At 41.2% G+C, this 15,392-nt stretch overlaps 1 protein-coding gene across 1 annotated transcript in view; it reads right to left on the minus strand.

Annotated features, from left to right (window-relative positions):
• Positions 1-1,217: 1,217 nt before the first annotated feature.
• LOC117457436 (S-adenosyl-L-methionine-dependent tRNA 4-demethylwyosine synthase TYW1-like) overlaps positions 1,218-15,392 on the minus strand; it is a 112,337-nt gene continuing 98,162 nt past the window's right edge. Inside the window, exons 14-16 of the mRNA XM_034097526.1 lie at positions 12,985-13,095; positions 1,784-1,951; positions 1,218-1,268 (exon numbers count right to left, since the gene is read on the minus strand). Coding sequence (XP_033953417.1) covers positions 1,218-1,268; positions 1,784-1,951; positions 12,985-13,095 — 330 coding nt within the window. The remainder of the gene's footprint in view (positions 1,269-1,783; positions 1,952-12,984; positions 13,096-15,392) is intronic.

Here is a 15,392-nt window from a genome sequence, read left to right on the forward strand (position 1 = left end):
AAAGGTGGTAAACAAAATGAGGTGACCAAGTCCAAACTGCTTTTGTGATGTTTGACTACTAATCGAAGCTCAGCAGTCCCGTTCATGTGAGTGTTTGGCTCCCAGAAAAGGTGTTATGAGTGCGTAAAAGAGAGCCGCTGCCAACACACCACGTCTGCCCGCCATGACCGTGTCGAGTCACCAAGGTTGCCTACCGCAGAACTACGATGGAGTCAAAGTGACAGAGCACATTTCAACAGGAAGTCGTGATCGTGGTGATCTCTCTGGACAGACTCTGCGAAATCTGCCGTCCATTCACACCCGATAGTCCGCTTCTCTGGTGTGCACCAGTTTCATTTTTCAGAAGGTTCGGTTTGCGTTCACACGGGCCAAGCTCAAACGGACTATAAACTTTAAACACAAGTCATGTGCACGGAAATGTTGTTCAACCATTGGTCAGACATTAAGGGGGTAAAAACGCAAATCCCGGGAATTTCTACCGGAGCCTCCGCCATGGAGCATCGGCAGGTTATTTTCATGCTGTTGTTCATCTGGAGAGCATATCTACAGCAACGGCACATATGATTATATAATCAGACAAGGTGCGATACAAAACATTATAACACATATAATGAGACGTTCTGCAGTAAGGAGGGGGTTTCACCGACGGCAGGTGGCTTTGACTTTTATGTATAGTTTTAGTTTGATAGTTGTTTCTCCTTTATACGACACTGTTCAACACTTCATTCTGCTTCACTATTTCGCTAACGACGATTTTGAAGACATCCGCGTTCTTGTGTCACGTAAATACTACGCTTCCTATGTTTTGGTGCAGGCTGCGTTCACACCAGCAATGAACCGCTCCAGAGTTCACTAGCAAGCGGTCCGAGACCACCTATTTTAGCGGACCAGAGTCCGGTTGTTTAGTTCACTTCAGAGGTCTCGGACTGTGTTCACACCGACCCAAATGAACCGCACCAAGTGGCTAAACGCACCAGGGTTCGATTCAACCGGAAGATACAAGACTCGTGTGAATGTGCCCTTAGAAAATATGCAAAAACAGCAGCAGCCACTCGGCTGCACCTAATACCGTACACATTCAGCCGATTGTTGAACCTCCATAGTACGTCTACGTTATAAGTGAAGTGTATTTTTAATCAATTATGCTGTGATTTCTGATTCAATTGAACACGTTTAGGGTCATTAGACCGCCAGCTCAATACTCACCACCTCATAATTTAGCCACATTTTGCAAAGCTAAGAGTTCTAAACATGATATCACAAGTTATCTGCAACAAAGAAAAAAGCACACAATCTAGATCAGAGTATTATTATTGGTTTGTCTCTTTGTTATCAGATATCATTTACTGCAAGTGTATTACTTGTAGAATAAAGCCTCCTATATGTATACTAGGGCTGCAACCAATATTCATTGTCATTATTGAAGAATTCTTATTATCTTTTCCTAAAATTTTATCTACAGAATATGATAACTTAGTGAAAAAGGCACATCACTATGTCTCAAAAATGTCCAATGAGTAACACTATTGCACATATGTATTGCTAGCATCGAGGTTTTTAGGAAACCAACACATATTCATTTTAGCAGCTGGGACCAATACAGTGTTTGCAACTAAAAGATGTGCTGGATAAGAAAGTCTTGCAATGAATAAACTTGAAGTCAAGTCATATTTTATGGATTTGTTTCCTTGTTATTTGAAATGATTCCAGTTGTAAGTAGGTGCAATAGCAACAATGTAAGGACTCACTATGTTTCAGGTGTATGTAGTCACAGAGTTCCTACCTTGGTGTGTGCGATGAGCAAACAGTTGGAGTGCTCGTGTTCACAGGCGATCTCATACTGAGGCAACATGTCAGCCAGCTCCTGGACGAAGGTGACCACTTCCTGGTGCCAGGGAACGTTAGCCATGGTCAGAGTGCTGGCAGGGCTGTCCCCGCAGAACGTCACTCCCTGAACACACACACACACACACACACACACCACACACACAACACACACACACACACACACACACACACACACACACACACACACACAAAATCAGAAACACAGCTCAAAAAACACTACATTATAATGTATTCCAATCCAACATCCAATACAAAATAGCAAACCAAAAGGTGACTCAAGAAATAAACAAGCATACATTTTCCGTGAAGTAAAACACAAGGTAAAGAAAAGCAGTGACCAACAGCAAGTCATGGAGAGTGGTGCAGGAAGGACTGCTTAAACCCGGGAGTTAGTTTTACCACCTCCGATTCCTTTGTCGAAAAGATTTTAGTTAGATGCCTAAAAAGAAGATCTGTGATTAACCCAAGCTGCAGAGATTGCCACATTTTGTTCTACGACAAAATACGTCAGTGAATGCCCCACTGGTAAATATTATATACATTTCTTTGCTTCATAAAAAGGTCTACTACAAGTCCGCTTTTAGCCTAGCGGTGGTTAGAGAATCCACCGTGACAACGTGAGTTTGTCATAAAATAAGTGTTAATATTTGGAGATCATCCTGTTGAACAAGGCTCATACGTATCATAGAAGTGCCTTTGTCACGGATCTTATTTTCTGCAACATTCTGGAATCCAATAGAAACGTCCTGCACAGCAACAACTGCTGCTAATCCAGCGAGAGTTGAGAGCTGAATGATATGTTTGCATTGAGTGGGTGTGAGAAACGGAGTAGGAAGCGCCGTAAACATCAATCAGAACTGCACGCTGGGCGCCGAGTGCTTGTGATCAATAGGGGCGAGTTTGTGCTGCTGTTCCAGGTGATGAGGAGGAAGAAGAACAACAGCTCCCCGTGGCAGAGACTGATGAGTTGGGATGAGTGCAGAAAGGTGCGAGGCAGCGATGAAGGGAATGTGTCTCTGAGGCCCATTGTGCACTGAAGGACTCTGCATCAGGTCCAATACCAGAACCAGAAATCACATCGGTCCATCCAGGAGTATTGGCACACACTAATCAGTCAAGTTGTGGTGTACAATACGTTTGTGATGTTATCTGTCGTGCCACATTATCATATAATCATTTATAATCATATATTGTGTCTTGTACTTTTTATTCTGTTAAATGGTATTGTTGTCTTAAATGTGTGGCACAAGGTGGATTTTCAAATGAATAGGACTGGAGGGTTATATGGTTTAATGTTGGGAATATTTAGATTAGAATGTCTAAGATAATGTATGGGTAGGATTAGTAGACTGCTTTCTTTCTTCTATATGGCTGTTAGCTGTGTTCGTGGTGCAGAACCTCTTTATCCTCTGAGTAACAAAGTTACTCTGTTCCTACAATTTGAGATGGATTTCATTTGTATTTTGACTTTATTTATTACTTTATTAAATAAAACAAAATAAAAACTTGTTTATGAATCATTTATCATTTTCTCTTGAGGGAATTAAAACTCTGCAACATGTTCCTTTCAGACATTTATGATAATTAGTTATGTTTGTGAATTACTGAGTTTCTTCTTTGACCATCAAAATCTAATCAGTTCATCTTTCTCAAAGTGGACTTCGTGCCAATATGTAAGACATTCCGTAAAGACGTTCCTTAATATCGTTAAGACTTAAGAATTTCACTGGAGAGTTGATATGCTTGTTTGTTCATATATAAAGCTATTACAATATGTACTAAGCTTATTTACAGTCTGTTCCGTGGAGCTGCAGAAAGCTGCCCTACTTAATAATAATCTTAATACTATGGTGTGCTTGTAGACAGGAAGCATGCAGTTCACTTCTAACTGCAGTGCTACAAATACACCACTACCATATTTGTGTTTGCGATTCTTACTCACACTGCGCTATCACATCGTGTTGGTGCCAACATGCTGAGTTTAAAAACAGTCAAAGTTGTTTACTCATCTTGATATTTGTCACTAAGGCTTAATCAGAAGACACATAATGCACACTAACATGTGTCAGTGTGCAGCAGCTATTACATTGCTTGAGTCTCTGAAGTGTGCGCCAGGAACACTTTCTGATCTTCACCCAGGAAAGAGTCAAACTGAAGTCAAGTATTCAGGCATTACCCCTTTTCCAGGTCAAAGGGGTAATCTCCAAAAACAGCAGCAAATAAAACCTCTGTACTATAGAAGCCCATAGTGTATCCAATATGTACACTACTCCTAATATACTGCATATTAATACCTATTATGTATTTATAAGGTTTGTATGTTATATACTTTAGCTTTTTATTTCTGCCATTTACATACTTATATTATACCTATATAATTATGTGTGCTTTATTGCTTTTCTTGCACTTTCTGCTTAGATGTTAACTGCATTAAGTTAAGGGAGAGAGTAAGGCCCCGTCCGCACGGAGAGGATTTCAGTTGTATCCGCTAAAGTTCTTTATCGTCTAGACGGTTCGTCCACACGAAGCCGAAAGGGAGCCGCGGTTTCGGAGCCCCAAACCGATAAAGGTTGAAATCGGCTCCCAAAGTGGGGAAGTCTGGAGATGACACGCTTGCGGCTCCGTGTGTACGCCCTATACGATCTTTTCCTGAATCGATGACGCCATAGCCCCGCCTCTCCCTTCCTCTCCTGCTCACCCCGTGTCATTGCTGATGCGTTTCGCCAACGACAACAACAATGGCGGATCACAGGGTTGCGTTGGTGCTCCAGACGCTACTGACCATGATACAGATGTTAGTGCAAAATCTACAGCTCCTCCACCACAACCATCAGCAACAAGTGCACATGGAGAACTACATGAACTACCTTGCTTGTTTGCGCTATGGGGAAGATAGCTGGGATGAGCGTGAGCTCGTTCTGCCTCAGTGCCAGTGATAGCGACACAGCCATTCTCATGAACAGGATAACTCCGCATTGAGGGAATTTCATCACATTTTGAGAAAACTCAAAGATGAACTGATAATTTTAGGCGCCAAAAGCCAAGGTACCTGTAACTTCAAAAAAGCATTGATTCTGTTAATGAACTGATGCCATTTTGGAAAGAGATGGATGGAAACTGCAACTGACTGGTTTGCAGATGTGTATAATAATTGTATTTAGTTTTAATATGGGAGCATGCTGCCAGGCAAATGAGATTCCAACAATCTATTCATGGTTTCAACGGTTTATTTAGTTTTCACACCACATGCTGCCAACCTCTGACAGCAAGGAACCAGTACAACAGCACTGGCTTCCTATTTTACTTTCAGTTTCAAAACGTTTGAGTATTTATTAACAGCCACCAAAGAAGGGCCACCTCTCAAGTAATGTATTCAGTCATTCAGTTTACAGCTCTGAAATGTTTTCAATATTTGGCAGATATTGCCGAAGTGTCTAGTTTCTAACTGTTGCATCAAAGAGTGCTTGAGGCAACAACATTATTACTTCCAGTTTTGTGTGCACATTTTCAACAGAGTAAGTTGGGTCATAACTATTTTCGGTGGTGTGCTCTTATTTCTGCCCCATCAGCACCATGAAGCAACACCAGAGGAAAAGAACATGGACAGGGAGAATACATAAATACGTTTCTCCTGCTGCTATAAAGGAAAACTGTCACCTGGATGAACACATTTTTCAACGTAATATTGAGTAATTTTGTAATTACATAACATCATTATCCTTGGTCTCCGTCCCTCAGAGATAATCAGATGCAGATATCAATGATGTGCATTGAGAGCGTCTAATGTGGCGGTTTAGATTTGTGGTCCACTGTCTCCACGGCAAATGTGAACTAATTTCTTATCCTCTGGAAGCCTTTGGGGATTCAAAAGCAAGCCTTCCCAGATCTCCTCTGATAACAGTCCATACAAATCTCAAAATAGGGCCATTGGTCACCAGAAATTGCTGGAAGACTGAAGTGCAGTCTGGCGCCCTATATGATGATGATGATGATGATGATATATGATGATGATGATGATGATGATGATGATATTTATAATTTGGGGCTTTTCTGCAACTGCTACTCTTTGTTAAGGCGTCTTCAGTACGACTATTGACACTGACATGCTCCTTTCTGCTGCTGGTGAGACTGTGTTTGCACTGTGATTCTGTGTAAATGAGCTGGCTGCTGAAAAGAGACCATTCAGCTCAGCACACATGGCCTGGGACAAATGAAGGTTAGAGAAAGTAATAATTACAGTTGCTGGGAGGAGTTTGGATCCCCAGTGGAGAACTGGTCAGAGGTGGACCTCTGTTACTATGTAGTGCAGGAATTAGATCTAGATTATAGATGAGAAGATGTGGGGGGGTATTCCCATGTGGGGGCTCCATGTGGGAAGAGGTGCTTCATGAATGCTAACTTTGTCTGTGGGAAGCCTTTCAAACCGGTCTCTGCCTTCATAGCTGGGCGTTTGGGATGAAGGACGAATGTAATGAACACACAAGGGGAACGATGACGTGTGGATTAGTGTGTGTATCATGTGTGGGTGGGGGTTCAACCTGTTCGAACCAATTAACTTGCACCCCTGCAGTGGAATTAAAGCAGAATAAAACCGAATATCAACTTCAGTTCAAAGCTCCTTATACTAAGAAATATATATAGGAGTACATTTGCAGGTAATAAGAGGACTCTAATGCACACAGCTCATTTAGACAGACTTCTTCATAATTGATCAAATGTTTGGATAAACTAATCAATAGTCAAAGCATGATAGGAGCTGCTCCATATAATATATAATGCCAATCACGGGCAGACAGAGAAGCAAACAGTGGGCATCATTTACAGATAGAAAGCCACTACACTCTGCCGATAGGAGAGGACGCTGGCGTGGTTTTGTCGCCGCTTCTCCACCGCTATCCTACTTTCAGTTCGTGTTGTAACATATTTTGATCTGATCTTTCTTTATACATCGGTTAGTTATATATAACATCTGTCAATATTGTCTCCAACTGAATCGCTACTTTGTTCAAGTAGTTTTCCGTTACCTATTTGCTTTTTTCCTGCGTACCGGTGTTCCGATCAACTGGTTTCCCCGATCAACTGGGGCACAAGATGTCGCTTCCTTTCTGTCGTTTACATACACTTTTGGTATATTGGCGCGGTAAGGAAGACTTTGATGCACATTTCAGTACCAGTGTGTGAGGTTGTGCTTATGATGGCGATATCCGGACGGCGAACAGCGAGGACTACAAAAAGAAAACGAGCTGACATGATGTCTGTTACAAAACATTGTAAGCTCCAATAAATCATTTAAACAGCTATCGTTGCCAGACTTATTACTGAAATATCGTTCCTAATGGTGATACCAAGTCCATCTTAGACCTGTGTACACCTTCAGACAGCCTCCAAGTGAAGCACACGGTGTTTACTCACAGTTTGAAAGCAGCGTGGAGAAGTGTTCACCTGTGTTAAGCTGTGACCCGCTCAGGGTAAACTGTGATGCCTATGCTGTTAAGTATTTTATTTTGGTGAGTCTGTCGCAAGACAGAAAAGACAGCCAGTATTGCTAGAATATAAACCTTTTTTTACATTGCATTCTATTTCTAGCGCAACAGCTTTGGTCCAGGTTTACATCCTATCAGCTACTGCATTAGCAGACATAGCAAAAGGAAATGCTGGGCCTATTTAGAAAGTTAGCGTTTAAAAATGTCTATATTGTGAGGCTAAATATTATATTGTACAGCATAATGTTGCATGGCAAATATCACGAAACACATGGCCTGATTTGCATATTGGAACTTAATGTGTGCACTAGAACACATTTATATGTAAAATTAACACTTATCACAACATAATATGGGCTCGCAGGCCGATAAACTAGGATATCTGATCTCGGTAGGTCTTAATGATGCTTAATACAGACCTCAGTCAGTATACAATTTCTACGCAAATGCCTACTATAATATAGTGTTGCACGGTGGTAACCGATACTTGAAAGGTACCGCGATACCCTGCCGTTAAAAATGGTATGATTCCTCCGTTTCATTAGTATCGGTACTTTAAGAATGACGGGGGAAAGTACTCCGGTGAGAAAGCGCCGTTTTAATAAGAGCCGTGTGTTCAGCGCTCTACTTCCACTCCCTGCACTGCAGCCGTGCCTGCAGTCCCTCCCCTCTCAAGAACGCTCTAAGTGCCTCCCCTCTCTCGTGCACGCGCTAGCTGCCAGGGCATGTGAGAAAACGAGAAGCATGGCTGCAAGTGGGAGTGCAACTGCCACTGCGCCTCGGCTTGTTGACAAAAAAGACGCCAGAAGCAACATTTTGATGTATTTTAGCTATATCTCTGACAGTGAGGTATCTCTGACGATACCAATGTTGGTATCGTGACAACACTACTATAATATGTATATTATGGCTTAAAGTGTACATACATTCGCTCACATTATAAATGATGGTCGGGTTGCATTTTTCTGGAACTTGTTAACAATGTTAATGTAACAAAATAAAATGTGGTGATCTATTGCGACGTGTTGATTCGTGGCGCACTCATAACGCGCAGGACTTTAGTGATTCTTACTGTTGGGACTCGGGTTTTGAGTCCAGCATGAACTTTTTTGTTATTTTCATGTCGATGCACACTGAATATTATGTTTGAATAGAGGATTCATGACCAAGCAGCATTCATGACCAAGCAGCATTTTAAAGTCTAAATATCCCTGCACACGCAGCAATGACATTTCTGCTGCAATCTTTGCAAAACGAGTTAACAGTCACATCTTATCTGGATGAGTGCTGCAGAATACCGTTTTTATAAGGGATACATGTGTGTGTAGTCTTTCATATTAAACATGATCGCTGGTAGATAGCCACAGAAGTCGTAACACAGTTTATCCTGGGCGGGTCCCAGTTCCCATGGGCGGATCGCCGTTTACCTGAGCGGGTCACAGTTTAACACAGATGAAGACTTCTCCACGCTGCTTTCAAACTGTGAGTAAACACCGTGTGCTTCACTTGGAGGCTGTCTGAAGGTGTACACAGGTCTAAGATGGACTTGGTATCACATTAAGAACGATAGTCAGTAATAAGTCTGGCAACAATCGCTGGTTTAAATGATTTATTGGAGTTCGCAAAGTTTTGCACATACATCATGTCAGCTCGTTTTTCTTTTTGTAGTCCTCGCTGTTCACGTCCGGATATCGCCATCATAAGCACAACCTCACACACTGGTACTGAATGTGCATCAAAGTCTTCCTACCGAGCCAAATATACCAAAAGATGTATGTAAACGACAGAAGAAGCGACATATTCATGTCGACTCAAACGACTCCAATACCGCTTCAGAACTCCTCGACATACTCAACTGTTTCAATATCACACAACATGTTGATTTTCCCACCCATAAAAAAGGTCACACATTGGACCTGATCTGCACCACTGGCATTGCCATCAGCAACCTGACCACCTTTGACCTCACCATCTCCGATCACCTGGCCATCATCATGGACATCCTAACCCCAACCCCCCTCATCAAGCAGAAGCGCACCATACAATTCCAGAATATCAAGTCCATACACCCCTCCTCCCTACTGGCTGACACCATCCCTGACTCCACCGTCACCCAGAATGTTTCCCCTACTGACCTGGTAAACACCTACAACAATGCTCTCTCCTCCTGTCTCAACCAACTCGCTCCAATAAAAACCAAGTATGTCTCTTTCACTCACTCGGCCTCCTGGTACACCGATCATCTCCGTTGCCTCAAAACGAAAGGTCACCAGCTCGAAAGACATGCTAAACACTATCTGGTCTCACTATCCACAAAGACATTTATAGACTGCACCAACAGCAGTACAAAGATGCCCTCAACAGTGCACGCTCCTTCCACTACTCCTCTGTAATACAATCTGGCAGCAATAACCTAAAGTCCCTTTTTTCAACTATTAACAAGCTCCTCAACCCCATGGATAATATCTCCAACTCCTTCACCACCTCAAAGTGTGAATCCTTCCTCTCATTCCTCCAAAGCAAAATTGAAATAATACACAGCAACATAGCCAACTCCTCCGTCTCATCCACCACCCATCCTTTTCCGGAACCTGCCTACCCTCCTCCTTCCAGGCACCCTTTTACAGCCTTCAGACAAATTACCTCACTGGAAAATAGCTGCCCAAGTCACCGGCATGAATACCTCAACTTCCATCCTGGACCCCATGCCCTCCACCCTTGTCAAGGCCTGCCTCTCCCAACTCACTCATCTTATCACCACAGTCATTAACTCCTCTCTGTCCACTGGACTCCTCCCCCCTGATCTGAAACTCGCTGCTGTCACTCCCATACTCAAAAAACCTGGTCTCAACCCTGATTCCCCTCAATAACTACCGGCCCATCTCTAACCTCCCATTCCTGTCAACAATTCTGGAGCGAACTGTTGCCTCCTAAAATCCAATCTGGACTGCAATAACCTTCATGAACCTTTTCAATCTGGTTTCTGTACTCGCCACAGCACAGAATCTGCCCTACTCAAGGTGACCAACGACATTCTCCTCTCTGCTGACACGATCAACCATTCCATCCTCATCAACCGCCTCCAGTCTTCCATTGGCATTACCGGTACTGCCCTCTCTTGGGTTAAATCCTATCTCTCTGACAGACATCAATCCATCTCCATTAACAACTCCAAATCCCCCACAGCCCCCGTCAATCATGGCGTCCCTCAGGGTTCTGTACTTGGTCCCCTTCTTTTCATCATCTACATCCATATTTTGTTTTACTTGCTTGTAAGCGCTTTGAGCACCAGGAAAAGCGCTTTATAAATGTAATGTATTATTATTATTACACAGTACGCTGCTAACATTAGATGTGTGTGTTCTTTTGTCCTGTTAGTGTTTACTTCCTGTCTGTCTTCTGGTCATTTCTGTGGGTCAGCTTTCTGCGTCTCCTAAACTCTTTCCTTCTCTTGCGCCGTTTTCTTTTTCTTCTCTTTTTAATTTCTTCCCTAAGGACAGTTTGGCAATTTTTTCTCTACATTTCTGATGGAAGATAATGGGTTTTTTGCCCACAACTAACATTAAATTGAACAGACTTCTTTCTTTATCGATATGACTGCACATGCGACAGTTAGCGGCGGTCTGATATTGCAAAAGAACACAGTTGAATTTGTCTGAGTTTACCAATCATACTCAAGTATTCAACTAAGCCATGTCCTAAAATAACTTAAACTAGTTTATCCCCCCTATTCCTCCTTTTGATTCCTCCTTTGTATGCGTCTTGTCAGGAATCCTGCTGTCAAGTAATCCCCCAAAACCGTTTCTTATTTTAAAGACAAATGGCAAGTTAGGAACCCTAACTTATAATATCTATAACCGAGACAATTACTCTTGAAAGCACCCCCAAAAGTGTAATATAGTACAATCTAAGTGAATTACATGGATTTGGTTCTAAAACATACAAGCAGGAAGAACCATGGCTCTACCATAGCTGTCACTACTAGAACTACATCTGCCACTGCTATTATTACTGGGATCATACCTGGATATGATAAACTGAATAATGAACACAGACTGAGGCGAGTTTGTCACTATGACAACTTCTCAGACTGCCACCAGGTGCCCCTTCCAATACTATTAATCTCAGTCCACCATTCGAGTGAGTTATGAAAGTTATCTCTTTTATATGGACTCTTATTCTGGCTACATACAATACATTCTGGTGTTAGCAGTGTTGTTAAAATAACTGTAGTTGTAATTCCAGTCAGTAGATTTGCATAGGAGTGTGACTAACTGTTTATCCAGAACCATAATGACCCTTATGCAACAAAGCTAAATGAACAGGTTTGATCTTAACTTGCAAAAGTACCCTGAAGTTCTTAAATAACTCTCAAAATAGCTTATTGGCTCTTAAGAGTCCAAATGATATTTAATAGAATATATTGTGGCTCTTTCATTTCAGATTGAACAAACATTCAATAAGATACAGGATGTGAAGACAATGAGTTTCAGTGTCAATATCAGGTTGTTCGTTCAGCCTGTTCCCTTAATTTTTAGATTGGTGAAGTGTCAAAGAGAAGAACAAGAAGAAATAGGAGGAAATTCTGATGTTCTTTCATTTCAAATATTTAAGTGTTTCTAGGGCTGTTGAAAGTGAAATGTTTCCATGTTATTCTACAGTTAAACTGTATGTTGGAGAAAAGCATGTTGTCCTAACTAGACTTAATTGATTACATATGTGTGAATGTGAATATATGTGAATATTTGTTTAGATATAAGATGTATGAAGATTTTTCTTAAAGATTATTATTTTCTGTAAAAACTGGCCTGTTTACTTTCAGAAAACGAATGAATGAGGAGCAAATGTGCTATTATGATGGTATACTTCAGAAACGCATCAAATCATGTAAAACCATATACACAGAGATAAATAAAGATTATTAATGAGAAAAAATCCCCGACCAAAACCCCTCAGCTTCATGTCGGCTCACCATGAAGAGATTTGATGGTTGTTTATTACACAGCTACTAAAATAATCCATTGACATGCAATATAGATACAAATATAATTGTATTGTATCCCGCTTTCTGTGTCTTTTAACCTCTTTCCTTCTCTTGTGCTTTTTCCTTGTTGGCGTAATACTATTCATGGTAAATATTTATGGTTGATGAGACAGTTGCATATTCTTTGAAATTAATTAAAAAACATTTGATAATATCAAGTTATAATTACACAGTTTTTGTATAGTTTTGTATATTTCTCGACTGTGCAAGGTTTATGACTGTTTACCAGCTAGTTTCCTTCCGTAAAACACACTATAGTGCGCAAGAGTTTGGACTGGACGCGTCCGCACGCCTGATGGCATTTGTACTTGTATTTATTTATTATATGCAGTTTAAAGTGTTTTAAGTTGCTAGTGGACGGCCAAGGGATCTAGGGAATTTACATGACTAAAACGTTCAAGACGTACCTCAAGGCGTACCCGTGAGTACATGGTATTCATTAAAGCGCTTTGTAAGAGAGTCATAGCTCCAAATCGCCTCGTAGGCTAAGTGTCCTTGGAACTTTGTATTTTTGATAATCGGCCACAACAATAATGATAAATAAGACATTAGCCGAGTAAAGAAAGACAGAACACATGCAAATATAAATCAAATACTGATGAACCCTACCTTGACCTCAATGAAGTCCGGCTGCCCCAAAGAAATGAGCTCCGAGTACGCCTGCATCTCCTCCACATTCCAGGCCTTCACCAGCGTCAGCCTGTACACCGTCCTCTGTCTCTGGAGGGAGGAACAGCGTTTGGGATTAATGGAAATGTTCGAGGATAAACATGAGATTGTTGTACTAATAGTTTGTTGCATATTAAATGTATTATGGGTCTACCTTCCTTTACTTCAGGGGTGGGGAACCTCCGGCCTCCGGGCCGTATACGGACCGGGAGACCATTTGGTACCCACGAGGTCATTTATAAACACACGCAAAAAAGAAAAAAATTAATCAAGCGAGTGCCTGTTTTTCCTGGCCAAGGTCAGGGTCCTTGAACACAACACAAGCCTAACGTGTCATCACGTGGTATATGTCTCGTCTGACAAGGGGTGCAGATCTGCCGGAGAGCACCAGAACGCCGCTCCGGCACTTCATAAATTGCAGTACCCATAAGGAGCCGTACACATGCCGCAGTTTTTGCGTGGCTGTGTTTTTAGTTGTAAGCCCAGTGGTGATCTGTTCATCTGTCATACAGTCAATAACTGTGTTGTTATTAGCATCTGGTTAGCTAGCTATGCTAACGAATATAAGAAGCTTTTTCTACAACCAGTGAGGTAAAGGCACATCTTTATATGATCATTATAGTTATAAAAAAATAAGAGAATAAAGTAAACAGGTATAAAATACTATAGGACAGTAAAAGTTGTTATTAATAAACAAGAATACAGTTTAAAAGGGGAGTGATTTCTAAAATATCCATAAATAAAAATAAAAATCTGTTTACAGTTCTGTTTCATATGGATTTTGAGAGATGTATCCATAGATCTCCTAATGTTGCTCTCAAAGTACACCATATTGATTCTTTTAACTTCAACATTTAAAAAAAACATCTTCCCGGGTGGAGCATGCCCCCGGACCCCTGTAGAGGAGGTCAGGCCTCCCCCCCTCACACTTAAATCATGTGGCGGACGGTGGAAAATATTTTAGGTGGGGCTGTGGAAATGTGGTGACCAAACAATACTAGGGGGGTAGCAACAGTCAGCACTTGGTTGGCTGCTGCTGCACTTAGGGCTCTTTTCTTACCGCCCAGACGAGAGAGGGTAATGATACGCGGGCAAAGATTTCTGCAGCAAGGCAGGAAACACATGACTTACATTGTAACACAATTTTAAACGAGATCTTATTGTAGATTATACATTTTTCTGATACCAACTATATAATATGTACCTTGTTTATTAAAAATAAAAATAAAAATACAAAATATATTTTTTTTTAAATATATATATATTTTTTTTAATGACAATCTAAAATGTGGGAAAAGGGGGGGCAGCACCCCTATAATAATAATAATAAATTGTATTTCTATAGCGCTTTTCTTGAACCCAAAGACGCTATGGGCCGGCCGCCACTGTTCACATGGATAGGAAACTAAATAAATGTGCACACATCTTGTGTCCATATCTTTCTGTTTTGATGATCATGCCACACCGTGCAAGTGCATGTATACGTGAGTCATGGTAAGATATCTGGATTAAGAGGTTGTTTTTTCTTTGCACAGCATGAAAGAAAGGCCAAATGAATGGGCTGTGATTTTAGTATTTTTAAGCAGAGGTCAATAATTTGTACGGCCCTCGGAGGATGTTGAAAACATTGAAATGGCCATTGAGAGGAAAAAGGTTCCCCACCCCTGCTTTACTTATACCACATTTAGCAAATACATTTTATTTATTTATTGAACAAATGTTCACATATCATGAACACAAAAAAAACCCTAATGCAAGATGTGTCCAACAGCCTGGTATTCCTCGACAGACTGAGCCAAAAACACATTTGTGCAACATGTTCATATGAAAATCTGAATGTCTACTTTGGTAAAACACTACACTGTTTTAAACAACAGTTAAATTGTGCTGTGATAAGGTAACTGTTTGTTTGCTGGGTGAGTTGGTCCCCATCATTATTTCAAGTGTAACACTTCAACAAACGAAGCAAAGAAATTACTTCACACTTGATTGAAGCTCATACTGTAGTTGTGTTTGGACATTAAAAAGGTCAAAGGGTGTTATCTAAATGGAAGAATTCTCCGTCTGTATTTTCTCAGCAACTCTTCATGAGATCCACCTCACAGTCAGAGGGGTATTGCTCCCGGCCCAATGAGGCTCAGATAGGAGGCCATGAAATTGAAACGTTCCCAACACTAGTTCCGACAAATTAGGGGGGGGAAAGCATGCAATTAATGATTTGTGTCTCAATGTTACAATGGCAGTTTGTCACCAACATTGGTCCACTACACACAAAGCAGCTCACAGATGTCCTGATAACCACCAACGTACTGTCTGAATTATAACTGAGCAGTTGGGCCTGTTTTGGA

Source organism: Pseudochaenichthys georgianus, chromosome 13, assembly GCF_902827115.2.
Source record: "Pseudochaenichthys georgianus chromosome 13, fPseGeo1.2, whole genome shotgun sequence".
NCBI lineage: Eukaryota > Metazoa > Chordata > Actinopteri > Perciformes > Channichthyidae > Pseudochaenichthys > Pseudochaenichthys georgianus.